Source organism: Lepisosteus platostomus, chromosome 6 (assembly GCF_059453375.1).
Source record: "Lepisosteus platostomus isolate fLepPlt1 chromosome 6, fLepPlt1.hap1, whole genome shotgun sequence".
Taxonomy (NCBI): domain Eukaryota; kingdom Metazoa; phylum Chordata; class Actinopteri; order Semionotiformes; family Lepisosteidae; genus Lepisosteus; species Lepisosteus platostomus.
This window is the reverse complement of record NC_142616.1, coordinates 67097263-67124773: the sequence shown is the minus strand read 5'-3', so window position 1 is coordinate 67124773 and position 27511 is coordinate 67097263. Positions and strand designations below refer to the sequence as shown.

Genomic DNA, 27511 nt, shown 5'->3' with positions numbered 1-27511 from the left:
CCTGGTTTATTTCAAGAAACGTCTGGAACAGATCCTGGGATCGGCTAACTACTAAGTATCAAACAAGGCACACAGGCTACATGGTTCCTCTCGTTTATAACCTTCCTTCTGCTCTTGTGTTCAACACACAGACCTGCACGGTCACACGCTTTCATACACTTCTGAAGTCTCACGTACACCCTGCTGCACTTTGCCCAGTGTGAGATCTTTCTCTAATCTCTCTCTCTCTCACACACACACAGCTCCAGGGTCCAGCGCCTGTGGGGATTCCCCTTGACTCACATTCACTTTCGGAGCTGAAAATGGAAAACAAATCAGACATCCAGGAGACGTTTATAAAGAATTTTGCTCAAGCTTTCTTAATGAACCCCGTATCAGGTGTTTCAGGAGTTCTGTTGTCTCAGAGGCTGTCCCCACACTGATGTTCAATTCTGTACAGTATATAAATGGGAATGTAAGTACTCATGAGCTCAGGCTGTTTCTCAGTGTTAGAAAGCACAACCATCTAAACAGACTTCAGATTCTGTTTGTGTATATTAACATCAAAGTCTGCAGGCAGGAATGGCTGTTTGGCCCTGAGCAGGGCCTGTCAGCGTGACACAGCCAACCGTGACCAGTGACACAGCCAACCGTGACCAGTTTCACAGCCCGAACTACTTAGTTAACAACATTCCCATAATTCATGGTGAAAGTGTGCTCTTAAAGGACACCTTTCATATCCTTGAACCAGTATGTAACATGAACACTAATATTTTATGTTAAAGAGCGAGCCTGATCAGTAGGGCGCACTCTTCCCGTTGGATCAGCCCAGTTAGGATTTGGGGGAACTGAGCTTGAAGGATTTGGTGCAGGTGGCACAAGGGTGACACCCCTCCCCTGCCCTCCCCCGCCCTGCCCCAGACCTCAACAACCTGGGGGGTGCTGGGGTTCGGCTGCACGTCATGTCAGTTCCTCAGGGGGGAGGGGCGTTGCACAGAGGAGCGCGGGAATGAACTGGCGCGGATGTTAATTGAGTAATAATTAATAACGATCGCCGATGGAGGGGTGAAGCGCAGCAGACTTGAACGAAGGTCAGAGTCACCGCGCAGACGGTCACGGTCACAGGAAAACACACAAGCACGTCCGCGTCACCAAGTCTGTTGTCCCAGCCCACGCCAGTGCCCTGACTTCACACACCTGCGAGAGACAGGACCCCTTGGAAGTGCTCCTGAGCCAGGGGGCATGTTATCCGAGGGGCAAGGTTCCCAGAGAGCCGAGTTTCTGCAGCACTCGTGTCTGGGGGGTCGTCGCACACCCCCCCGCTGGTGTTGACCTGACCTTTAACCCCCGCTCCCTGGCACAGGGCGGCAGGCTGGGCTGTGTGCCAGCAGCCGCGGGGTCAACAGAGTCAGGTGTCCAGCCGGCAATGAGGTCTTCTCCAGTTCCCCACTCTGCCTGCTCGCCCCGGGCCGGAGAGAACAGAACCGAGCCGGCACCGGGCCCGGGGCTGCAGGGACACCAGCCCAGAGGGGGGTATATGAGCCCGACGCCCCGTCTGTGTGAGTGCGCCAGGCTGATCCGTGACCGAGCACAGTGGTACCCCACTGCCCTGAAGACACAGGACCCGCAGAGGCGTGGCGCTCAGAGGGCCGTTTTGTACTTCAGCTGGTTGGTTTTATCCAAAGCTGTTCTTTGCTTTTAAATAACACATCTCCCACATGCCTGTTGTACTTCTACCTCTCTCTCTCTCCGTATCCGAAATAAAATGACAAGCGGTTATTCCTGGCTCCCATCGCCCGGGCCCCCGGCCTAAAAACACTTGTTGAGCGCAGGTTTCCATGGAGATGGAGCCGTTACAGAACCGGTGGAGTTGCCGTGGCAACCCGTCGGCTCTCGGGATGCGCGGGGAGGATCTGGGCGGAAACAGGCCCCCGGATGCACACGGGACCCACACAGCGTTCTGCTGCAGTTGTGAACCACACGCTGCACAAAAACATCGGCACCGCCGCCTTTTAGATCGTGCTAGATCTCGGGGGATTTGCTGGGAGTGACAGATCTACAGGGCAAAATCTCTATCCAGGAAACCCAAGTGGTTGGTGGACCAGTAGGGGGCGCTCCTCCCTCTGATCAGAGTGTACAATCCCAGAGTCATAGCTAAATTCCAGCCGGGTGCTGGACAGTCTGTCCTCCCTGCAGTTTTCTCCTAATTCGCCTGCTGAGGCACTTTCTCTCTTCTGCTGTGCAGTGGGACTTAACGCTTTTTGCACGACCTCAGGGGGACCCAGGCTGTGCGGATCAGACCGGACTGGGCCAGCCAGCTCCTGCCCGCCTCCTTCATAGCAATGACCCCATCTTGGTACCACACTGCCATGGCAACCCACGACTGACACCACAGCTGACGTGATGACCAGGGAGAGGGGAGGCCGCCCGTCATTATGAAATTTCATTCCTCTCATAGTTTCCAATCTTACTCCGAGGGATTAAGCACCTTCATTAAACACGGAAAGAATAAAACTCTCGTAATTGCATGCTGCAAACCCGGAGTATTTACAGGGAATTACGAGAGACAAAGGAGCACAGGTCAAAGATCACGGAAGTTTATCGCAGCACAATGGCTCACGGCTCGGGTAATTCACCACTACGTGCTGACCGCAGTGGCCATCTGATTTCTTTTTTAATATGTGCAAAACAATTTAATCCGCAGTCATCCCGAAAACGTGCTTGAAGGCAGGGACCCTCAGTAATGCCTTTTTCGACCAACCAATGCCCCAGATAAACATTTATTAATAAACACAAGGGATAAAGATGCTGCAGTTCTCAACGTCAAACATGGTTGTATCAGACCTGTCCTTAGTTTCCTGCAAGAATACTCTCGCTAGAAGCTAAATGATCCCAGGATCTCATTTTCATTGTCTATTGAAAGAAGTCAGGGTATTGACAACAACGGCTTGTTCCACACTCCCACAGCCCTTTGTGTAAAGAAGAGTCTCTTGTCCTGAATGGAGGATCTCATCCAGTTGTTTCTCGAAACCAGAGCATCTTGGCTGAGCAGCTTGTTCCACACCCCCACCACCCTCTGTGTACAGCAGGGTCTCCTGTCCTGACTAGAGTATCTCATCCAGCTGTGTCCAGAGAAAACCCAGGGTATCAGCTTCAACAGCATGGCTGGGTAGCTTGTTCCACACCCCCACCACTCATTGTGTAAAGGAAGTTGTTCTCAAGTTCTCAGCACTCTTCCTACTGGCTTTGATTTTTCCAGGTGTTTGCCCAGTCCCTAGATAAAGTTTGGAATTCTAGATTTGAAATTCTGCATCTTCTTTCATTTCATTTGCAAACTAATCCGCTTTTCTGGCATTATCTGTAAACATTGACCAGTTAACTCGGCTGGAATCCGTCACCGGCGTAAGCGTGGAATAGCATGCCTGTGACTCCACCTCCATCCCAATACTCATCCGATATCTGTAGTGCTTCCTACTCACGGACCAGATCCCAATCCCAGGGCCTGGATTTCATTTTCAAATAGAAAATTAGTCTTTTACGAGAAACGTCTTCAAAACCCTTCTGGAAGTCTGTTCCAATATGAGCTCTGATTTTATCTCTGACCGCCCTGTACCGTTACTGCCGTTGCTCATTCAAAGAAACTCCTGCAAGTTCGCTAAGCAAGACCTGTCTTTCCTGAATCCTTGTTGACGAGCCCATCCTCTGGTTTCATTCGAATAGTTATTTTTCTCTCAATCCTGGTCCAGCAGATGCACGTTGTTAACAGCAGAGCTGGAATGAAAGCCAGCAGAAACACTGGCCCTCCTGGACCAGGACTGGTCCACTCATAATAGCTCTAACAGCTCGGTCTTTTCTATCTTAATACCACTTAAAAAGACTATGTAATACTATTTCATAGACAACTCTGTCTTCCCAGATTGAGGCAATTCATCCTTGAGTTAATAAGCAAGGAAAAAACGCTTTTAATATATAAGACCCTGTGCTTTCAATCTCAAAGTTTCCCATTATGTCAACTTGTCAGCCTGTTCGCTTGCTGCTGTAGGACAATTCCTCCCCAGCCTGTGGGACTTGAAACCTGTAAACACCAGGAACAAAGGTTAATCTTGCCAACTGTTCACCAGTACGGGCAGGATGATGCTGGGAAAAAACGCAGATCTCGCCCAGCCCCGCAGTGGCTGAGGTGTCTAGAGGAGCTCTGCTGTTAACCGAGGTCTCGACCTGCTTCTGCGAAATACTCGATGCCCAAAATGAGCCCCTTGCTTGGCCCTGCTCCAGGGAGACGGCGACGCGCTGTTGTGGACTGGCGGGTCTCTGGGACCTGCCGCCCCGAGCTTCCTGGTTTTTCGGGTGGGGGGAGACTCGTCTTGCCCGCGAGAGATCAGGCAGGCCCACGAAGGGCAGGACTGCTGTGCTGAAATCTGCCTCTGGCCTGGGGGTCCCTACTCCTGACCTGGCTTGAGGGAATTTTAGTATAATATAAATGGCTGACTCTGCACTCTGACCCCAAGCTTCTCTCTCCCTGTCTGTGTGTCTGTGTCTCATGGAGAGCAAGCTGGGGTATGCGAAAAGATGAATCCCTAATCCAAGAAATTGTATAGGGCTAATAAAGCAACATTAGATTACATTACACATCTGCAGAGCACTCGAATTTACAGACAAGGCAGGTCGAAGGCACAGAGCTCCGCATCCCTTGTCTGAGAGCAAGCCAGCCCACGCTGGGACCACCGGAGGGGAGACAGAGCCACTGTACCCCAGAAACCCATCCGAACCCGAGATGCAAAACAAGATGTAAATACCACAATGGATCTACCACGAAGAAAAAAAAATGTTTATCTTTATTTTCTTGGACATACTGCATACACACAGGAATATAAGATATAGAGAAGCATCTGCAATTGTCAAATATTAACAATTATAATATTAATAATATGGAATGTAGTCTTCTGCTTTTGTGTGTCTTCATTTGTCCTCCATTTTTTTTAAGTCTTTTTTGTAGCCTTTTTTTTTAAAGAAATATTTCAAATAAATAAAGATCTATAGAGTCTCTGCTTTTAGTTCACTTTCTTGTAGAATTTTTTTTACTTCAGTCGCCACGGAGGCTGAATTTCGGGGCAGGACAAGGAGGGGGGAGGGGCAGGGGCAGAGGGTGACGCGCCACCTGCCCCCCGTTCACATTCTGTCGTCTCGGCCACAGTGCTCCCCCCCCACAGGCGGAAGAGAGGGCGAAGGGGAGAGAGAGAAGGGCAAGTCTTTGCCGAGTCCATGCACAGAGGACAGGCCACGCTGTGTCCGGCCCCCTTGCGGCTCCCCTCCTCGGCCCCAGAAGCAAACCCCACCCCGTGGGCACACTGCCTGCCCCCATGAGCGAGCGTGGTCAAGCCCAGGGGGCACAAAGCTCAAACCGTCTCCGTCAAAGACCTGAGGTCAACTCACTGACTGACCGGCCACGCGCCCGGCGGCCCGGCCTCCCCGCGCACGCCACGTGTCCGAGGGTCAAGGGAACGAGGCTGGGAGGGCCCGGGTCTGCCGCAGGCAGTTCAGTTCATGCTCGGTTCATGTGCTGCTGCTGCTGCTCTTTTCTCTTTTCCCCCCGTTTCGAAAAAGAAAACACTCCAGAGCTTTTTTTGTTTCCTCCCCTGTAACACAGCACTGGAAAAGAAGGGGGATGAAAAACGACAGTTTCGAGAGTCGAAGAAACCAACAAATGAACGCACAGATACAGAAGAGGACAGGTCAGGTCACACACCACCCCCCCCGTTCCCTGACAGACAAAAACTACAGCCGCTCTTGGCAGAAAACACGCAGGCGTCCGTTTATGATGTCAGATTACACCCCCCCTCCCCCAGCGGTCAGTAACAGGCCGCTGGGCTACAGTGGGACAGGCTCCCGGCCGTGCATGCATCACAGACGTCCTCGGCCTCGTATCCGTCCCGGCACCCTCTCTGTGCTCCGCGGAAGTGTCCGGTCTCGGGCGCGAAGGGAAGAGCTGGGATTCTCCCGGGCTCTAGTCGCCGCTGTCGTCCTCCAGCTCCTTGATGATGGCGATGAGGTTCTGCAGGCCGAAGATGTAGCCCGTGTCCTGCCCCTCGTGCACCACGCTGTCCTCGCCGTAGTGGCGGCACGTGGTGTGAGCGAAGTCGATCATCCGCACGTCCACCAGGGGGCAGCCCTTGTCGCCCCTCCCGCCGCCGCCGCCGCCGCCGCCCTCCCCGCTCCTGCCGCCATTCCCGCAGCCGCCCGAGCCCGGCCCGCCGCCGCCCGCCGCGCCGCCCGCCGCCCGCCGCGAGGGGAAGCCGAAGGCGCCGGCGCAGCCCCCCTCGTGCCCACTCCCCTCCTCCTCGTCGTCCTCCTCCTCCTCGGAGAGCTCGTCCTCCTCGCCCTCCTCGCCGCCGCGGTGCCGGGGCCGGCCCGCCCGCGGGCGCTTGCCGTCGTAGATGATGAGCAGCGAGCTGGAGTAGAAGCGGTAGGACTCGCGGGCCTCCAGCACGGCCTCCAGCTCGCGCAGGCGGCGCAGCACGGGCAGCAGCAGCTCCCGCCGCAGGCGGCGCCCATCGTGGAAGAACTGGAACAGCGCCTCCTTGAAGCCCTGCACGGTCAGCTTGCGCCCGTGGTACTTGTTCATGAACATCAGCTGGCCCGAGTCCGACTGGTACACCTGAGACAGGCGGAGACACGGGGGGGAATGTAGCAGGCAGGTCTCGACAGAGACACTGAGCTCCTCTCTCCACCGAGAAACAGCTCACAGTGTCCACTCTCTCTCTCTCTACTGAGAAACAGCTCACAGTGTCCACTCTCTCTCTCTCCACTGAGAAGCAGCTCACAGTGTCCACTCTCTCTCTCCCTCTCCACTGAGAAACAGCTCACAGTGTCCACTCTCTCTCTCTCCACCGAGAAACAGCTCACAGTGTCCACTCTCTCTCTCTCCACCGAGAAACAGCTCACAGTGTCCACTCTCTCTCTCTCCACCGAGAAACAGCTCACAGTGTCCACTCTCTCTCTCTCTACTGAGAAACAGCTCACAGTGTCCACTCTCTCTCCACTGAGAAACAGCTCACAGTGTCCTCTCTCTCTCCACTGAGAAACAGCTCACAGTGTCCTCTCTCTCTCTCTCCACCGAGAAACAGCTCACAGTGTCCACTCTCTCTCTCCACCGAGAAACAGCTCACAGTGTCCACTCTCTCTCTCCACCGAGAAACAGCTCACAGTGTCCACTCTCTCTCTCTCCACCGAGAAACAGGTCACAGTGTCCACTCTCTCTCTCCACCGAGAAACAGGTCAATGTCCACTCTCTCTCTCTCCACTGAGAAACAGCTCACAGTGTCCACTCTCTCTCCACTGAGAAACAGCTCACAGTGTCCTCTCTCTCTCTCTCCACTGAGAAACAGCTCACAGTGTCCACTCTCTCTCTCCACTGAGAAACAGCTCACAGTGTCCACTCTCTCTCTCCACTGAGAAACAGCTCACAGTGTCTACTCTCTCTCTCCACTGAGAAAAAGCTCACAGTGTCCACTCTCTCTCCACTGAGAAACAGCTCACAGTGTCCACTCTCTCTCTCTCCACTGAGAAACAGCTCACAGTGTCCACTCTCTCTCTCCACTGAGAAACAGCTCACAGTGTCCACTCTCTCTCCACTGAGAAACAGCTCACAGTGTCCACTCTCTCTCCACCGAGAAACAGCTCACAGTGTCCACTCTCTCTCTCCACCGAGAAACAGCTCACAGTGTCCACTCTCTCTCCACCGAGAAACAGCTCACAGTGTCCTCTCTCTCTCCACCGAGAAACAGGTCACAGTGTCCACTCTCTCTCTCCACTGAGAAACAGGTCAGTGTCCACTCTCTCTCTCCACTGAGAAACAGCTCGCAGTGTCCACTCTCTCTCTCTCTCTCTCTCTCCACTGAGAAACAGTTCACAGTGTCCACTCTCTCTCTCCTATCGTCTCTCTCTCCTGCCCCAGGCCCCCCTGCCTGCTCACCTGCATGCCGCAGACGCGGACCCCGATGATGGCCGAGGTGCTCTGCTGGCACTTGCGGATCTGGTTGGCCTTCTTCTCCTCGGTGGCGTCGTCGCCGTGCTGCCGGGTGCCCATCTTCAGGTCCAGCACGCAAGGCATGGCGTAGCGCCAGGTCAGGTTCTCCAGCAGGATGAACTCTGGGAGCAGCGGAGTCAAGGGCCACACGGCGCGCCGCAGACGAGGGTGCGCTCCCCAGACGGCTGCCCCGCGGGGCGCCCCCAGACCCCCCCCCCCCGCTGCCCTCGGAAGGTGACGCGGCCGTGGCGTTTCCGAGATAAACTCGCCTTCCCCGCCCTTACCGCAGTCGCACCACGGACGTCTAGTAAAACACGACAGCTTGTTGCCATTTCTGCCGGTCATGCTTCTCCGCCTTAACAACAGCTTCCCCGACCTCCGACCTCTGACCTCACACAAGCGCTAAACCCAGCCCGGCGTCAGCCAGCACACGCTCCTTCAAGACCTCTCGATTGCGCAACGATGCAGTCGTTTCTCAAACCTCTCTAAGCAAAGGAATATATAGCTAAAGACCCTCATTACCCAGCGGTGTCCCGTTCCAAACTCTCTCTCTCTCGTCCTACAGCCTCCTGTTTCCGGCAGGACACCTCACTGAGGCTAAAGGCTAAACAGGAGAACTTAGCTGTTTGGAGGAGTGAGGCTTAAGAAACCTTTCAGAGGGGGAGTGTCAGAGAGCCCCACGTGTCTCGATGCGAACGCCACCACGACGCCCGACATCGCCACACTGCGGTCGTGAACAGAGCCCCGGAGCCACCTCGTCCGGAAAGGATACTGTACTGGTTGCGGTGCTTGGCGTTCTCCTTCATCCTCTGCAGCTGCTGCTGGTGGCACTTCATGCTCCAGGGGTTGTGCTTGAACTGCGCCTTCACGTTGCCCTTCTCCAGGCTGTAGCGCAGCACCTCTGACTGGTTCGCCCACTCGCACTCCTCCTCGCGGTGGCTGCTGACACACACACACAGAGAGAGAGAGAGGAAAAATGATGAAGCTGAGAAGCTCCCCTGTGCAGACCTCCTCGGACAGAACGGCAAAGAGCGACTGGAAGCAGACGGCAGCAGCTGGCTGTAAAGGCTGTAAGGGATCGTTCCACTCCGCACTGGGAGTCTGATCCACCTCCCTGCCTGTGCCGTCTGGAAGCGTGCCGCACATGGAACAGGCCCCAGCGACTCCACAGATGAGCACACAGCGGAAATGGAACAGTCTCCTACTGCCCTTTCGATATCAAGAGTCTGACTGCAACAAACGGTCGTCTGCCAACAGCATCTGACCCTGTGCCGCAGGGGCTCGTGTGACTCTGGGCGTCTGAGCGAGCGAGTGAGCGAGCGTGTTCGCTTCAGCGAGCTTCCCTGGAGGAGGGGCTTCAGTAGCAGAACAGTCTGTACCGACACTCTCCCTGGTGAAAAGCAGAACTGGAGCAGCGCTCTTACTGCTGGGTCACCCGAGACTGCAGCTCCGTCACTAAAAGCTGTGCTGGAAACAACTAATTAAGCTGCACACTCACAGTACTGTCTTTATTCGTCTTTAATTAGTTTACTGACTCAGAACAGCTCTTTTTCCCCTCTGTGTTGGCGTTAGTGTTCTGAGACTTGTACAGTGTCCCTCCAAGTCTCTCAGTGTGTCTCTGTGTGTGTGTGTGTGGTCTCAGGCTGGTCTCTCACCTCTTCAGCTTCTCCTCCTTGCGCAGCTGCCGGGCTCTCTCCTTGCTGTAGTTCTCGTTGTCCAGCAGGAGCCCCTGCTTCTTGTTCCCCCACTTGACCATCTTGTTCTTGGGCTCGCAGTCGGCCGAGGGGTCCACGTTCTTCTCCAGCTCTCCGGCGTCGCTGTGCAGGGGGTAGGCGATGAGGCACAGGTTCCCTTCCTCATCCCCCTCGAAACTCACCGACACCACACCTGGAGGAGACCGGAGAAGGACACCGAGAGGAAACGGGACTTCCGTTAGCACAAGCGTCATCGCATTTCTATATTTACAGGACACAGCCTACACAACTGCCCAGCAAAAACCTCAAAACAACAGAGGAGTTGTGCTGGGAACCCATTCCTCGCTCTTACCCACTTCTCTTTTTTTTTTTCTCTCTCTCTTAAAAGGGACAGATCTCTCCAGGCTTTTAAACTTAACAGTGCTCCCTGGATCTGGCTTCTTTGAACCCGACGGAGGATCAAAAGATCTGGACAGTCGCAGGACACACAGACAGGGAGACTGGCAGAGCTCGAGATCCAAGGAATGAGAGGGGTGGGGAGAGATGGGGCACAAAAGTGGGTGCGCATGAGAGTGCAGCAGCAACAACGGAACCCCCTCCTCCCCCCGTCAGGCAAAGCTCGAGCAGGTTCCCCAATAAACACAGGAGGCGGGAGTGGATGCAGTTAAGGCAGGGCTTTATTGGCAATGAACTGGAGTTCATTACAGCATCACAATGCAGATGGTGCGAGAGATATATATATATATTCAAAATATATAGAGAGAGAGACGCATGATTAACATTGTCTGCTTTGTTTTCCAATCGTCCCCATCCGTACAAAAGTCACAATATTAAGACATACAGCAAATGAGCACACCAAGCCAGCGAGCTCGTGACAGGTCATGAGGAAGCCAGGGACTGTACAACACACAGTCCAGTTACAGCCCTGGTCAGGACACAAGCAAAACACGGAAGAGAAAGGAGATTCGGGAAAATCAAAACAAAAAAAAAAGAACAACAGGTGCTCCGCGCGGGCGTTTATTTTAAATGCAGTAACTGGCCGGCGCTGAAGACTGGCCCAGACACACACACAGGTATCGCCACAGCAGGCCAGGAATGAGACAGTACTGCTCCCTGCTCTGTTGTCTTCTGCCCACAAGTGCTCGTAGTGGACAGGTGGACACGGGTGGGGGAGTCAAGCATCTCTTTATTAGAAAAGTCTTTGAAACTGGCAGAGAAAGGCGCCCCAACAATTCACAGATCCTTCCAGACATGAAAAATCCTTCTCACCCCAACCCCCTCCACTCTCAGCACTACTGACAGCGACGCGCGCTCAGAGCTGGACAGAGCGGTTGGCGTGAAGGTGGTCCCAGGTGCGAGGGGGGGTGGGGGTGGGAGGGGAGACTGGCCCCCCGGCAGATACAGACCAGGGCTGGGGTGAAGGGAGGGGTCCGGCAGGAAGCAGGTGAGACTTGTTAGGTGGAAAGACAGGTAAGGAAGTCGGGCAAAGAGAGAGAGAGAGTAAAGAGGAAGGAGAGCAGTGCAGAGAGAGACAAGAGGCAGACAGAGAAACAGAGAAAGATTCTGTTCCCTTGAGGTTTTACTGAAGGAGAGATGAAGCACAACGCTGAAGTGAGTTCACAGCCCACCTGTCTGGTGCAGAAGAACAGCACCCAGCCCGTGTTACAGCCTAAAACCGAAATAAACCTCTCTCGCGTACCAACACACACACACCTCCCCAGAAAATGGACACAACAGCATCATAAGACAACAGCCCCCAACAATTTCCACAGACATTTTGAAGCCTGTGAGCCCCAGACTTCAGGACCCCACAGTGTGTGTGTGTGTGTGTGTGTGTGTGTGTGTTGAGATCCCTGGGCCTAAAACTCGCAACTCACAAGACCCGACGACAATGAAAACAAAAAAAAAAATGAGGCAACGTGGGTATTTTAATTCACTGAAGGTTTATTGACAGAGATATTGCTTCTGTTTTAGGAGTGTCAGTTTACAGAAACCACAGCACGCTTGCGAGATCAGATAACAACATTATCAAGGATCACCATGTTATCAAACCCCAGCTGCCTCGTTGTCTAAATTTTACTGCGCCTGAGTAAATCAGAATGTTGGCAATTGTTTTTCTAAGCCAACTGCAGTAGCCCTTACCATGGTACCTGTGAACATACATTCGCATCAAGATCTGCACCTTAATAACATTTGCACAGCATCGTGCTAAAATAAAAGGTTTATGCCGAGCTGGCCACAAGGTCACTTACCTGTCTCCTTACCCAGGACTCGGTTACAGGTGTGCACACCTGGCACTACAGTGCCCCCCTGTGGCCAGAGCTGGCTAGCGCCGAGGCGTACAGAGCAGGGGTCTGCCCTCAAGCGGGCTCGCCCGTCGGGGCTCGAAGCCACCTGTCTCGGGAGAGGACCCGCCTTCACCTCGCCTTACCTCAGACTCCTGCTCTCCTCTGCCTAAAGGGAGATGCTTCGACACCGGGATACACGCACAGACACAGACACACACACACACACACGCCTCAGTGGCGGAGGACAACGTAACGAACACGCCGATCGCCACCAATGCACTCACGCGACCGCCCGGCCTCTACACCTGACGCCCTCGCGCTGAGGGACAGAGAAAGACAGAGAGGGAGAGAGCAGGGGGACCAGCAATAGAGAAGCAATGCATTCCAGCGCGACACATCCCCCAGGAACAGGCACCTTAGACCCTACACAACAACAACAGGACCGCGACGCGCTGGGCGGGCCGGGCCCGGAGACTCACCCTTGTACTGCGGCGTGAACCTCCTCAGCTCGGCCGGCAGGCTCTTGTAGAACTGGTGCTCGCGGGGGATGAGAGGCTTGCAGATCGTCTGCTCGCTGAAGCGCAGGACGCAGGAGTGGCCGCCCACCTGGTGCACGAAGGGCTCAAGCAGCACCCCCTTGGCGGAGAAGCCCTGCTGCTCGGCCTGCATGGCTTCCAGCGCGGGACTCATCCTCGAGGGGCATCAGACACTCACCCCCTCCGCCGGGCTCGGGGTCAGCGGATGGAGAAGGGGGTCTCCGGGTCGGGTCGGGTCGGGTCGGGCAGGTGGCTTGCCGGCGAGAGTGGGGGGGGGGGTGATGGGGGTGGTGAAGAAACGAAAGAGGAAATCGGCCTGCTTCTCTGCGCGATGATGTCTCGGGAGGTTCCTGCGAGCCTTGCGTGTGCGAGAGATCCACACGCACGCGCGCACACACACACGAATAAAAAAAATCTCTCTCTCTCTCTCTCCGTCAGTCTGTCTCTTCGCTTCTTCCTGCTGCCGGTTCTGCAGGACAGAGTGGGGGTAGAAAAAAAAAAGAGAAGCAGAGGAAAAAAAAATCAGATCAGCTTGGCGCTGGGTTCATTCCTCGCCACCAGAGACGGACGAAGCGCCGTGGACAGGGGCAGCTCGTCTCTCCTTTGTCTCGGGGGCTCAAGAAAGCCGTTTACTGGAGCGCTGCGGCAGTGCACGTCTCTCTCTCTCTCTATCGCTCGCCGAGGCTGGACTGAGGCTCCAGGCTCGCTGAGGCTTAGGAAAATATCACAACAAGGCAGCCGGCTCCGCCCCGGCCCCCCGCGCCGCCTTCCAATCGCAGCGCGGCAGCTGTTGTTGGGTGGAAACCCAGCGAGAGAGGAGAGAGCAGGCAAACAAAGAGAGAGGGAGAGAGAGGGAGAGGAGGGTGGGGGAGGGGAAGAGGCCGAGAAGAAAGAAGCACAAAAACACCAGAGAGAGAGAGAGAACATTGCTGCCATCAGCTGTTTTCTCCCTCTTCAACCCGGCAGCCTCTCTTATCTGCGCTCTGGGTCACAGAGCTACAGCCCCAGCACAGCACACCACACGGACAGAGGGGCAGGGGGCCCCCGATGGACACGGGGTGCGGAAGGGGAGAGAGGGGCCGGGGGACAGTGCACAGCGAGGAGAAAGACGCACGGGAGCTAGGGGGCGCTGTCCGACAGCCTCGTGCGAGTCCAGCGCACCGTGCCAGGGGCACAGACTGGCAGAGAAATGCTGTTTGCGGAGGTGTTTAAAGTTGGGGGTGAGACCAGGAATAAAAAGACAGGGCAGCGGCACTGACTCGTTCAGGGAGGGAAACGGCACCAGGCTCTGCCGAAACGTCTACCGACAAACCCCAGGAGGAGGGCCAGGAGCCCAGGCTACGCTGACTGGCACACACCACTGAGCCTTCTCCCCCTACAAGCACCGCAACACACACACACGCCCCCTGCTGGACAGGGGACGCGGCGGTACTGACGGGGAACACAGCACAGCGCCGGCGTGGCGTACTGTACGGACCAGAGACTGAACCAGACCAGGCTGAGCGAGCCTCTCTCACTCCTCTCACCACTGTTCAGAAACCAGTCTCAGATTCACCGGTTTCTTATACAACCTCCCTGGCTGACTGCTCACCAGGGTGTCCCAGCGCCACGAGCCCTGCGCCAGCGGTAAACCAGGCGCTGCGCCCCAGCCACACGCCAAGAGAAGACTAACCCTCCGCCATCAGCCAGTAACGAATAAGAGCGCCCCTCGTTCAGCCTAACCCCCCTGCGCAGGACCACGCCGGTCCCGCGCACAGCTGACGACGCGGAGCAGAGGGGCGAGCACCCCACCCAACCCCACCCCCTTTCGTCTCCTTCCCATCCCGCGAGGACGAGAGGCACTGCTCCTGCCTGCCAGGGCTGCTCCACGCGCGAACACACGCTTACACACGCTTACACACGCTTACACACGCTTACACACGCTTACACACGCTTACACACGCTTACACACGCTTACACACGCGCGCCACGAGGAGGCTAGGGGTGTCACGTCCCCCCTCAGCTTGACGGCAGGACAGCAGGCCCAGGCAGGAGATGCCCAGTTCCTTCCACACGACAGACAGACGCCCAGGAAAACGCGTCGCTCGTGCTCCACACCCTGGATGGTCGGAGTGAACCCCCCGTGCTCAACGGCGCGCTGGAAGCAACGCCAGGGGCTCATGAGCACTAAAACCTGTCTGTGTTTCCAGTCTTTGTGTGCGTGGCGAGCCGTGGGACCGAGGCGCTAAATATAAACGTGCTGACAGAAATAAGACAATAAGCTGACAGGAAACAAACAGTACAGTACAAGCACGGATCAGGGCCTCTCTCGATCTCTCTCTCTTCCTGGGGCAGAAGCTATGTAAAAAGACTCAGGCCTGATCCTGATAAATCACTCAAGATTAGGAGCCCTAATGAGCCCAAACAGGTCAGGGCTAAAAATACGGCCCCCCCCCCCCTCCCCACCCATTCATACAACCCCACCTCCTGACAGGAGAGACCCAGAGGCCCACGACACGCGATGAGGGATGGCATGCACCGCCATCACCCTCGCCTGGGCTCTGGGCACCATGGGGTACCCCCCTGTGACAGCGCAGTGAAGGGCCGTCACCCCGCACCCCCCGGTATCCGACACCGCGATGACAGGTGCCGCCAACTGTCCAAACACGGGCCCGTGTGCCCAGAGCGATTTAGATAAGACCAAAGATTCCTTAAAAAGTACAACAAATATTGACGCTGACAATACGCAGGACAACTGTGTGAAAGGGCATTCAGATCCTTCACTGTGTATGCACCCTTGCAGGGCGGTGTGGCGCAGTGCAGTGTAATAGAACACAGCACAGCACAGTGCAATTCAGTACAACAGAGTGCAGTACAATACAGTGCAGTATAGCACATGAAGTGCAATTCAGTACAATACAGTGCAGTTCCGTGCAGTGCGCCTAGTATGCTTTGCGCCGAGAATGTCAGAAGCTGTTTCGGATGTACAGGAATTCCTGAGCTACAGCTCATAATACTGATGACTCAAACACTCACACACCTAGAAAGCCAATGACTCATAATCTCCAAGCACCCAACTCCTCTGGACCCCGCGGGGCCCCCTCAGGCACGCGCCCCGACATCTCGCGCAGGGGCCCGGAGTCAACGGGGACAAGAGGGTGGGGGCCTGGAGCCTGTGGAGCCTTCTGCTGGAAGGGCTTCCCTCTGCGAGAGCCGGGCACGGATGCAGGAGCAGTGCCCTGGCCTGGCTCTGGAGGAGCCCTCTCCTTGGATTCTGCTCCAGCTGAGCTCTGCAGCGCAGGCTCCTTGATTTCCTGTTCCCGTGTGGGGCGTGACTGTCAATTTGCTCACGGGTCTCGTGGCTTGGAATCGGTACCGACACCGGACCCATTCCCGGGCCTCAGAACTGCCCTCCCTCGGGGGGGGGGCTGAAGTCGCTGGAAACTCGGGTCCGACCGAAGCAGCGAGGTAAATAAAGACCCGAGCGGTCCAGCAGATCAGCGAAGTCATCGGTTAGCCACTGCGGACGTACAGATCAGCTGGTGTGGAAGCTAGTGGACAGAGTTCCTCCGGGACCAGGGCTGGGAACAGCCGCAGAGACCCAACGACCCCGAGCTCTCCGCACGCACAGAGCACAGTACCTGGGACCTCCACGCAACTGCGGGGCGTTATTCACGTGGCTGAAGATGTTCGCTAAACTCCGGCCACACAGGAAAGGCAGGCGCACACCTGCAGCAGGTCCAAAACTACAGCAACACACCAACAACACGCTGGCTAGGGGCAGCAGGAATACTGCTGCACACAACAGAATGTGCGCCAAGACCGACAAAGAACCAGCGCACACACACACACGAGCTGGCTGCACACACACACGCGCGGGAAGGTGGAGAGGAGTTATCTCTGTCGCTGATTACGCTGCAGAATTGTCTTTTCAAACATAACATTTACACGCCATTGTGCTCGAAATCACACCCTTCGGACTCTGCAATTTCGGAGGTGAGGTGAAGTGCTTGGAAAGGGAAAATGGTACGTGTGGAGAGGGCAGTGCAGCGAGCTGGCTTGCGTGTGCGTGTGCGTGTGCGTGCGTGTGTGTGCGTGTGCGCACGCGTGTGTGAATATGGACGAGTGTGTTAATGCGTGTATTTGAGAGCGGGCAGCTGTGAGCGCGCGCTCGATGCCGAATCCCGCTTTGACCCAGTTTGCCGCGGCTCTCTGCTCGGCCCTGCCTGAGGGAGAGAGAATGTGCCTCTGCTGAAAAATTAAAGGACGAGCCAAAATGTGCTAAAACACACAGCTGACAGACACAGACTTACAACACACAGCTCTGTGCCGAGCGAGAAGATCAAGACAGGAGCTGAGAAAAAGACCACCCATCTAGTCCCCTACAAAAACATCACACGACCAAGGACGCGGGTCTCCCCGCTGGGGCTACCTTTGCGTCCAGAACCTGTTATCGGGTCGGCCCACTGCTCTCGGAGAGGACCGGCCGCGGGGGAGACCTGCAGTTTCCACGGCAATGCAGTGTCTCCAGGGCGAGGCAGGTGGGACCGTTCCTCGCTGTTCCCGTTCTGCGGGCGGACGCACGGACCGACAGGCCAGGCTTTCCTTTCCGGTACAAGTTGGGGGGGGGGGTGGATGCGTAACCCGGCAACGCACCCTGCATAACGGTCACTGATCGGCACTGTTCCCAGCTCCCGGCGGCCCCCACTCACGGCACCACACTAACACACACACACACACACACACACCTGGCAAGCCCGGGTCACGCCAGGTCCCGACACGTCCACAGACCCTTCTCCAGGACCGGGACCCATGCCACCGCATCCAACCTCAGGACAGGACAGCGGGACGGGGATAAGGAGAGTCACTTAGACAGAGGGATCAGGGCCACAGAGGCAGAAGGAAAACCAATGGGCAGGTGCGACTGGAGCCCCACTCTGGTTCCGTGTTGGGCACAGGTATTCTTAAACCGATATGAGGGCAATACAGGATAATACAGAGGGGGGAGCGTGATCCCTTTCTCTCCAGGGCTACAGCGCCTGGGTGCACAAAAGACTCTGCCCCCCCGAAGGCGTAGCAGCAATCGATACCAGAGGCTCACAGCCACTGTGAGGAAGGGTCCCCCCCAACGCTGGAATCTGAGCACGTCAACACGCACTCCAGCAGCACACAGCTGGGCCAGGGGCCAGCCCCCCCCCCACTCCACTTCCCCACACAGAGAGGAACAAGAAACCTCAGTCCGGCTTCCAAGAAGGGCTGGTAAACAGCATCTGTCAAAGTCGGAAGAGCCGGCTCGCTCACTCGCTCGCTCGCTCCCCAGCACCAGGAAAACCAGGAGCGGAGCCGGAGCCGGGGGAGAGGCTGTGAGGCTGAGACGTCTGCTGCCCGCGCCTGTTTTTTTTTCCCCTTTCCTGCGGCGAGTCTCAACGCAATTATGTCACCTGCCCGCCGAGGTCGCGCTGGCGGGCGGGTCGGGTTTTGCCACCCGTGAGGTCAGCGCGGCTGCCGGGCAGCGAAGCTCCGGCCCGGCTGGTGCCTCCGGCGGGGGAGAGGAGCGCCTGGATTCGAGCCCGTCTCTTGTGTTTCGAAACCTTGGAATTAAGAGAAAAATGTTCCCCCCCCCCGAGGCGAGAGGCGCTGCGACCGGAGTGAGGGCGAGGCGATGGCGGGGCCGCGGGGCAGGGAAGGGCTGGCACACGTGCACACAGCCCCCCCTCACTTACACCACAGTGGGGTTAGGGTTAGGGCCCCAGGAACGACCGCTCAGCTGTCCTTTTCCTGGGGGGGGGGGGCGGGAGTGTCAGGCCACAGAAACCACCGCCTGGTCCTCTCCAGGAGCTTCCAGCTCATCGTGGGCTCGTCCCCCCTCTGCCCCGGCACCCGCACGCCCACGGAGGAGACACCAGCCCTAGAGCCCCAGGCGGGACATCCCGGGACACTGCGCCAGGAGAGGCGCCGCCTGCGAGGCTCGGAGCGGGAAGAGGCCCCTGTCTCAGGGGCGCGGGCAGCAGTCGGGACAGCCCCGATATTCCAAACCCGCAACAGAAGGGGTTTGTGGTGTTCCAGGGCCGCGGGGGGGTGGTGGTCCGGATGGGGAAACACCGCGCACTGAAGGGAGGTGAAAAACCCAGCCCGCGAGACGGCGAAGGAGCGCAGAGGCCCGGCTGCCCTGCTCCCACGCCGCTCGGTAAAGACGAACCCTGCCTTACAGACGGGCAGCCGCCCTGCAGCCGAGTCCCTAAGTCGAGAGGATACTCAGGGATTAACAGCCGACCGGGCTGAGGTCAGAGAAAGACGGCGAGCTGCGTCACCCCTCCGTCTCCCATCCTCGGGAGAAAGCCGACCTCCCAGCAGACATCCTCCGTGGGGAGGGGGGGGGGATCCCGTCGTCACACATCTCCCCGGTTACTCACACAGGCTGCAGATGCCCTCTACCTGCCTTTGGGACCGGCGGTAAGGAGCGATTACGAGGCAGAAGCCGGCTCTACCCAGGGGATGTTTTTCATGTCGTTATTCCTAATCTGACCTTCAAGCCTGTCCCGTATTACCCAACCAGGCTCAGAGCAGATTCAGCCACTGAGTCAGGCAGCTAAGCCCGGACTCCGGGATGCGTAAAGGAGGCAGACCGGCGAGCCCTGCAGTCAGCAGGCTTGTACAGTGCAGTCAGCCAGCGTAGGTGGCAAGGGGAGTCTGATCTCCGCAGCTCGGATGTGATCAGGCTCACAGTCTCAGGGAAGCTTAAGCGTGGCTCAGACTGCTCTGCAGCAGCTCCGACACGGCGCTGGAGTCATCGAACCTCAACCCCCCCCCCCCCCCGAGCTCGGCCGCGCCAGCAGCCTCGGCAGCGAGGAGCGGCACAGCCCCCGGGGCGACGGGGCGCGCGCCAATTTACTTTCAAAGACATGACACTAACGTCCGCGACCCCAATTGCATTGTTTTGCTCTCCTTCCTAATTAGAGAAAAAAAAAAAGAACAACAGAAAAAAGAAAACACGCTTGTAAAACTATTTCCCCACTTGAAAAAAAAAACCTGAGCTAACGTCTCGCTTCAGAGCTAAAAAAAAAAAAAAAAAAAAGCCGGGCCTCGACCAAACATCAGCCAGATGTTGTGTTTGGCAGTCAGGTGGTTCTGCGGAGGCATCTCCGGAATGACACCGGTACTGAACACGGTTGTCAACAAACGCGCGCAGACGCAGGTGTGGCGTAACAGCAGTGGCACACATCTGGCTGCTCCGCGCCTCTGCTCTCAAGCTTCCAGCTCGATACGGGTCGGACAGCTGTGCCAACTTCCCGACAGCCGGCTGGGGAGCCCTGCCGCCGGCGGCCCCGGCGCTCCGAGCTTTGTCTTGACCCGGCGCGGAGGGGCGGCCCCGGCGGCTCTGTCAGGGGCGCGAGGGGGTTTATAATTAGAGCAGCCGCTCTCGACCGGCACTCGGCGGGCTCTTTGCCCGGGTCAGGAGCCCGGGCTGGCGGCGGAGTCATGCCCTATTAATACCCCGGAATCTCGGGCCCTCACGCGCGCGGACGCCGGCATCGACACGTGCTCCCGTCGCCCCGATACGAACCGTGCGAGTCAAACACGTATACAAACACGCAAAACAACTTCTGCGCCGTGCGTCCCAGCAAGTGACATGTCAGAGGCACCCAGGGTTCCCCCAAATTCGGCACCTGCTCACTTTTCCCCACCAGCACAGGAACTGAAGTTAGAATCCCAGGACTCTCGGAGAGGGGCAGACAGAGTGAGGTGGGAAGTGGGAAACATCGCAGGCCCCCTGGAACAGCGTGATCCGAGAAAAGACGGACAGGAGACACGGGCACGGGGGCACGCCGACGCTGAAACACGAGCCCGCTGTTCAAACTTTTAGATGGAAACTGAATTATTCACAGGGAGGGACGAGGGCGGGCTGTCGTACCCGGGTCAGTGAAGATATCACATTCCAGAGCCGTCGGAGCTGGAGAGGGGAAAGGACGGGCGAAGATTTCGGGGAGACGGGGGGGGTGCTGGTGCTTGCTATGCCAGTCAGGACCTGGATCTGAACGAGCAGGGGCTCAGGCTGAAGGCAGGCGCGAGAGACGCTGTCTGCACAAGAAAGGTACACACTGTACCCTCTGTGACAGCTTTAACACAAGAATAAGCCCCTCTGTGTTCCTCCGCCTGTTAGTATGCCAGTGTGTGGGAAGTAGCGCCAAATGGGTTACAAAGGGGCTCTGGCCCTCCTTATATGCCCTTCAGTGTCTCCCTCATCTCTCCACCGCACGGCATGTGCCCACATCCCACACATTCCCAGAGAAATACTGCATGCTCACCCTCCCAGACAACGCCGCGCCCCACTCCTGGTCTCCCTGCAGCTCTCTGCCCCTTCCCGTGTCGGTTTCTCAGCTCCCCCCTGGCTACTTATCTGTCCACCATAGTTTACTTAACCTGAAGATCGATCAACTCTCGCTACCGAACTGTCTCACCTCCCTGTACCCCCCCCCTTCTCTCACAGTGTGGAATTTTCCTAAAATGCTGCTCCGCTGCTGAGGGAGCTGCATGCCTGCCGCCTGGTGCAGGATTTAAAAAAAAAAAAAAACTAATTTCTAATTTCTCTTCATCTCATCATCTCGCGCTCCCTCTCTCTCCACCTCCGTGACAACACCTGGGGTTTGCGACAAGGGGCAGAGGGAACACAGAAGGAAGTCGGAAAAACACTGGCACTCCCAGCACAGGTGGAGGAAGATGACCGACTTGCGTTATCGCCGTCGTCACCCCGACGGCCGGAGTGTGCGCTGTAGCGCCGATTTCTCTGCTCGGCTCCTCGTCTGCGCGCACGACAGCGGGGGGGGGGGGGGCGAGGACACAGGACAGCCGGGGTGGCCGATCCGGGTCCCGCCTATTCGGCAGCGGAGCCGCACGCGAGATCCGGATCGACCCCCCCTGGCGGGGAGGGTCAGGCGGGGCCCGGGACGACGGCAGACAGCTCCTCGCCCGAGCGCGGGCCGATCCGCCACTCTCTCCCTCTTTCCTAAACTGTCACAGGGAGCCAGACCGCAGGCCTCCTGCCCCGACCACAGTCACCACCCTGCTGTCTCACTGCGGCCAGACATTACCCAACACATTCCGGCAGCCAGGGCCCGCAGACACGGCCGGGAGAGGGAGGGAGAGGAAATCCCGGGGAGAACAGGGAAGGAGAGGACAAGGGGGACGGGAAGAGCCCGAAGGGGGGGGAGGGACCCCGACAGCGCGCGAGGGGTGGACAGGGATGGAGAGGGGGACACAGTACGGGTGGAAATACAGCTCTAACAGGGCCTTCCACAGGTCACTGTCCCACCTGACGCCAGACCCGCGTGCGCAGCCAGGGCACGGAGGTGAGCGAGCAGGCAACGGAGGAGCAGACAGCGAAACCCCGCTATCCCCCTCTCTCGCTGGCCAGCTGCGGGACGCTGTCCACCACCCGCTCCACCCGAGGTTCGGACCCGTGTGTGACCCCCCCCACCCTCTCGCACCAGAGCCCTCAGGCCCTGCCAGGCGCTCTGGTGAACGGTGAGGGTCAAACCCCTCTTCCTCACCAGCCTCCACCCTCCTGTCTTTCGTGGGGATACGAAGACTCCAGTGTGGGAACGATACCAGCCGGGACGCCGGGCTCTTCCCAGAAACAGCCATGCAAGACCCTCGGATCCCAACGAGCCTCTGGCCTACAACCTTTCTTCCGTTTTTCCGAAGACGTGGGAAGCCAAAACGATCCTCAGACAGGTGGGCACGCCTCAAACACCGACACGCTCCTGTCGCGCCGATACCCGCAGCTCCTGTGTTGTTCTGGAGTTAATCATGTGTACAAACACACAGACACCATCACAGCCCAACGCAGTCAGCAACGGGGAGGGGGGGGGGCTACTTCTGCGCTGCGTGTCCCAGCCAACGACACGCCTGAGATGCGTAGGGTTCCCCTCAATTCAGAGACCGGGGGGGGGGTTGTGTGAGGGATGGAGAGGAGAAGGAGAGAGGAGTGGAGGCAAAAACAAAACTTTAACAGGGCCTTTCAGAGATCCCTCTTCTCGCATTCCAGAATTCGCTCAACGATCAGCTTGACGTTTCTCTAAACTCTCTGCTCACTTACAGACTTGCCGCCTTGCACGCCCCCCCCGCCCTGAAATGCTTCTCCCAGACTGCCATCTCTTCAGCCCCCTTTAATCCACCTTACCCCCCTGGGGCGGCGGGGCAGCTCTGTGGCCAAGGATCTGGTGGCTGGAAGGTTGCCGGTTCGAATCCCACGGCCAGGAGAGGAATCCTACTCCGTTGGGCCCCTGAGGGAGGCCCTTCACCCCAGCTGCTCCAGGGGTGCCGCATAAATGGCTGACCCTGCGCTCTGACCCCCCAGCTTCTCTCTCCCTGTCTGTGTGTCTCATGGAGAGCAAGCTGGGCTCTCCGAAAAGACAAATTCAATACTTATTCAAGAGCCCCAGTACAAGATTGTGTTTTGTGTTTATTGTGTCTGGCCAATTAAGTGATCTTATCTCACACACACACACACCCCCAGCAGAGAGCGCCACGGGCTGCCCCGACCGGCCCACGTGCACCGCAGAGCCGCGGACCAGAAAACCGCCGCAGAGCAGAGCCCCAACTGTACATCACACAAGAACCAGGAGGCTTCCAAACGAGAGGAGGCCACTGGGCCCCATCGAGCCCGTCTGGTGGTTACTATCTTGTCAGAGCCCCAGTGAGGGGACTGAGGGGCACCTGGCGGGTCGACTGCAGGCCACCAAATCCATGCGCCCACAGCGGCTGCCTCTGTCTTCCACAACCCCGCTCTCTGTCTGCTGCTGCTGCTGCGTCCTGGGAGAACAGACACCGCTTCTCGGAATATAAACTTGTGTTCAGACTCCTTTGTTCCCAGTGCTGTTTGTCCACAACGTTGACTCATATTCAAAATTAAAAGCCGTGATGACAAAATGAGAGGGGGGTAAGGACAGGAAAAAACACCACTTTGCAGCGCAGCAGCTGTGACTAACTCCGAGGACGGCAAGAATATCTTGGACCTCAAAAGGCTAAAAACAGAAAAAAAAAAGAGATGAGCTGGTGATTATTACCTGGTGCCAGCTTCTGAATTTAGCTGATGAAAGTGAGAGCAGGGTTTAAATATACACACAGCACTTTCTCAACAAAAGGGTACCCAGCGGCACAAACAGCTCTTAGAGAAAACCTTCGGGAATTCGCCAGCTACCACAACAACAAACAGCTCATTTCTGCGCAAATTATACCTGGGCAGAGTGCTGCGCTGCAGAAACTCAAACGCACAAAATTGCAAAGTGTAATCCCTCGCTCGTCTCCCTTAATTAGGAGAAAAGGCCTGACCCACACGGCTCAGGTTTAATGAGTGAGGCGGCGCTGGGCCTCAGAATAATTCACACGGCCAGGAGGGGGAGAGCAGAGGAGAGGAGGGTGGCGGGCGGGCGGGCGGGCGTTCGGACAGACGAACAGCGGACTGGTCGCGAAAGAGAGGTCATTCAGCTCATCGGGCCCCTCCGGTAGGGGGATCTCATGTGGCCACTTCTCGAGAGAAGTCGGGTTATCGGCATCAGCCACACGGCTGAAAGAAACAAAAACCTGCCTTATCGACACCACGGGAAAGACAATACCGCCAGATCCTTCCTCCCAAATTAAATCTGGCTGAAGATGTCAGCCGGAGCAAGCCAGACAGGCTCTGTTTGATGCATCTTGGGTGTACCGGTGCAGAGAGAGCAGCAGCACCTGGGATTTTGAACCCCTAACCCTGCAGTTACTATATGCTGGTAATAACCATCACACGGGCCAGAGGGCTGGACGGCTCCTCTCGCCTGTATCCGTCTTTGTGTTCCTATCATGCCCAGGGAAAGGGCGAGAGGGGCGCCTTGTTCGTGTGCCCCAGGACATCACCTCTACGTCACCTGTCCCCGATCCCAAACTGGACACAGGAAGAGCTGTGTGACCGGATAAGGCCACAGCCCAGCTGCCGACAGACGGGGGTATCCATCTCGGCGCGGCGCGCGGCTGTCGAGGACTTCCCGGTCACCACCGCACACTCGGGCGCTCTCTCGCGCTCAGCCCCCAGCTCCGCCTCGCCCCGCCCATTCCTGCAGCCTGCGACCCCGGGACGCGGTGGCGGGGGCGGCGGGGCCAGGCGCTGGGAGCTGGGAGCTGGACTAATCCTCCCTGCCGCGGGGACTTCAGAGGGGTCGGAGATTAACTCAAGATGAGTGAAAGAGGAACGGGCGGGAGGGAGGTTTCTACAGCTGGCACAGAACAGACATGGGGGGGGGGGGGGGGATTCCGATAGCGTATTCTGTCAATTTCCACTGACCGACTTCTAACGGCAGGCACACGGCGGCTCACTGCTTGGACACCGCGACGCCCCGAGCCGCAGTAACGCAGAGCTACAAGGACAGGCGTGTTTCGGGGTGCGGGATGATTCTGGGGCGCAGGGGTGGGGGACAGCCTGGGGAGAGCAGCACGGCTCCACCACCCCGCGGGGCCTGCCAGCACCTCAGTCGCCAGGTTTAGCGCTCTAGGCTCCTCCTGCTTGAAGGAGAGGGGAGCTGCTCATACTCGCGATGGCGACCGAACTGATGTTGTGCAACTGGGGGGTGAGGGGGTGGGGGGTAAGATGCGTTTTGCCAAAAAAAAAAGTCTCGGGAGGAAAACAAAAGCAGCACGACGGGCAGTGAGCGAGAGGGGTCTGCTCCTCTCCACTGGAAACACTTCCGCTGACAGGGGAGGGCAGGGCGAGGACGTGGTGGAGGGCGAGGACGTGGGTGCCCCCACACCAAAGAGGATACAACCCCAACGGCACAACTAAACACCCCACCCCAGCCCTGCAAACACTGGGAGAATGAAGGGCCGTCCTAACCAGGAGCCCCCTGGCACGACCACACAGACCCGCCAGTCAGCGCACCTGCTGGCTCGGCCAACCTCGAACGACAAGCCTGACCCCAAGGACACCGCCAACCAGCCACCTGATCTACCCAGCTCACCAGCACTTGGGCAACACTCCCCACAACCCCACACAAGCCCACCCCAGAAAAACAACCGGCTGGGTAACCCAACACCCGCTGCAGAAACAAGACAGGACCGGACACCCTGCAGACACACTGCCCCCCCCAGGACAGGACCGGACACCCTGCAGACACACTGACCCCCCCAAGACAGGACCAGAGACCCTGCAGACACACCGACCCCCCAGGACAGGACCAAAGACCCTGCAGACACACTGACCCCCCCAAGACAGGACCGGACACCCTGCAGACACACTGACCCCCCAGGACAGGACCAGAGACCCTGCAGACACACTGACCCCCCCCAGGACAGGACCAGAGACCCTGCAGACACACTGACCCCCCAGGACAGGACCAGAGACCCTGCAGACACACTGACCCCCCCAAGACAGGACCGGACACCCTGCAGACACACTGACCCCCCAGGACAGGACCGGACACCCTGCAGACACACTGGACCTGCACTCTCCCTCTCTCAGTGTGTTTAGTGAGAGACAAAACCAGCCCAGGACACAGACTGCACAGAGAGCCATCTGACAGCAGCAATGGTCCAGGCAGGATCCTGACTCCTGGGCAAACCCCTGCTCTCTGCTCCCTGCTCCCGGGACAGGCCCACACAGGGCGATTACACGCACCAGGCCAGGCCCACAGGTGCTGCACCTGTGCCCTCACCTGGGCCGATTCACCTGCTGCTGCTGCCGCCTCAGCGCGGCGTCTGTCCCAGCAGGAGTGCCCCGCCCCTGCAGTCCCCACTCGGGGTACGGGGGTACACAAGAGCCGAGCCAACCTACCCCACGGCCACAGAGCGACCCACTGCTGGTCACCCCGCCTCAGCGGTCAGTTACAGCAAATCCTACGTCCTGCGTCCAAGACGGGAACAGAAACCGACAGGTGTGGTGGAACCCCGGACCGGTGCCGGGGTCCCCGGGAGACCGCTGAGGTATTTTAAGTCCTTGCGGCGGGAATGATCTCGGAAAAGCATTTCTGGAGGCCGGACATCACATTGCCTGGGGCTGCTGACCCGTTAAGAAAAGCTTGCACGAAACTACATTCTTGGGGGTCTGTGCACCATAAACTGGGGATGAGGGGAGTATCAATTGAACGCCATCAGCAGTTCAAAGCCTTCCAGTAGAACAGATCCTGTCCGCGGTGTGTGCCGGGCATGATGCTAAACTTGAACAACAAGCCGGCCGATGAGGGGACACAGACCACGCACGGACGGCACGTCCCCCCCGTCGACTGGCGACAAGGACAGGGCGACCCCAGCGCTTCTGGGCTCGTCCGCGCCGCCCGTCCGGGTCGCGGGCAGCGGACCGGTTCCGAAGAGCTCGCGTCTCCAGACCCCCCGCCCCCCCCCCCGAACCCCACCGGCCCGGGCAGCGCCGGTACCTTTCCAGAACACCTGCCCAGCCTGCTGCTGCGCCGAAACACAGCCCCGGCCCAGACGGACGGCTATTCCCCTTGATAACGGCTCTTATTAAAGACTCGCTTATTTTCCATTATTCGCCATTTTTCTCTCTCGGTTTCCTTCAACCCCCCCGCAACCTCCCCCTCCCGCCGGTACCGGATATCACTGTCAACGCAAACACTACCCCCCTCTCCGGCGGCCAAGCCCGGATTTCACGCAAACATGAGAAAAGCAAGGGCTCAATGATCCTTACCTCTCAGGTTTTTTTGTCTTTTTCCTTCTTTATTTTATTGACCGATCGCCGGGAGCGGGTCTCAGGCAAGAAAGCGCTCTCGTCACTCAACGATCCTAAGATGGCGGAGGGGTGACTGTCACCAGCCTCGTTCTGGCACCGCCGCCCCTCCCCTCCCCCGGGCAGCCATTGGTCGGCATGACCGTGGGAGCCCGTCTCCGATTGGGCGACGGGACGCGGGGCATGGTGACGCCAGTGTTGCCATAGCAGCAGGTGACAGATCAGGTTGCCTTTGGAGAAAGGTTGCGGCTTGATTTTTGTTATGTTTTTTTTTCCTGGAAAACACGTCATACAGTATGATA

The 27511-nt window shown here is 57.6% G+C and overlaps 1 protein-coding gene and 1 long non-coding RNA gene across 3 annotated transcripts in view; both read right to left on the bottom strand.

Annotated features, from left to right (window-relative positions):
* LOC148662208 (uncharacterized) overlaps positions 1-27511 on the bottom strand; it is a 146727-nt gene that overhangs the window by 80460 nt on the left and 38756 nt on the right. The window lies entirely within an intron of this gene.
* LOC148662212 (inositol hexakisphosphate kinase 2-like) lies at positions 4797-27340 on the bottom strand. 2 transcript variants are annotated; one of them, XM_088637141.1, is made up of 6 exons: positions 27171-27340; positions 12467-12992; positions 9661-9892; positions 8778-8947; positions 7952-8127; positions 4797-6634 (listed from the first exon to the last, which is right to left on the bottom strand). In XM_088637141.1, the coding sequence occupies exons 2-6, from the start codon at positions 12675-12677 to the stop codon at positions 5984-5986; spliced, it is 1440 nt and encodes a 479-aa protein (XP_088493267.1). In that variant the 5' UTR covers positions 12678-12992; positions 27171-27340; the 3' UTR covers positions 4797-5983. The 2 variants fall into 2 exon arrangements, with proteins under 2 accessions (XP_088493267.1, XP_088493268.1); XM_088637142.1 differs by lacking the exon at positions 27171-27340 and having other exon boundaries at positions 8778-8944; positions 12467-13277.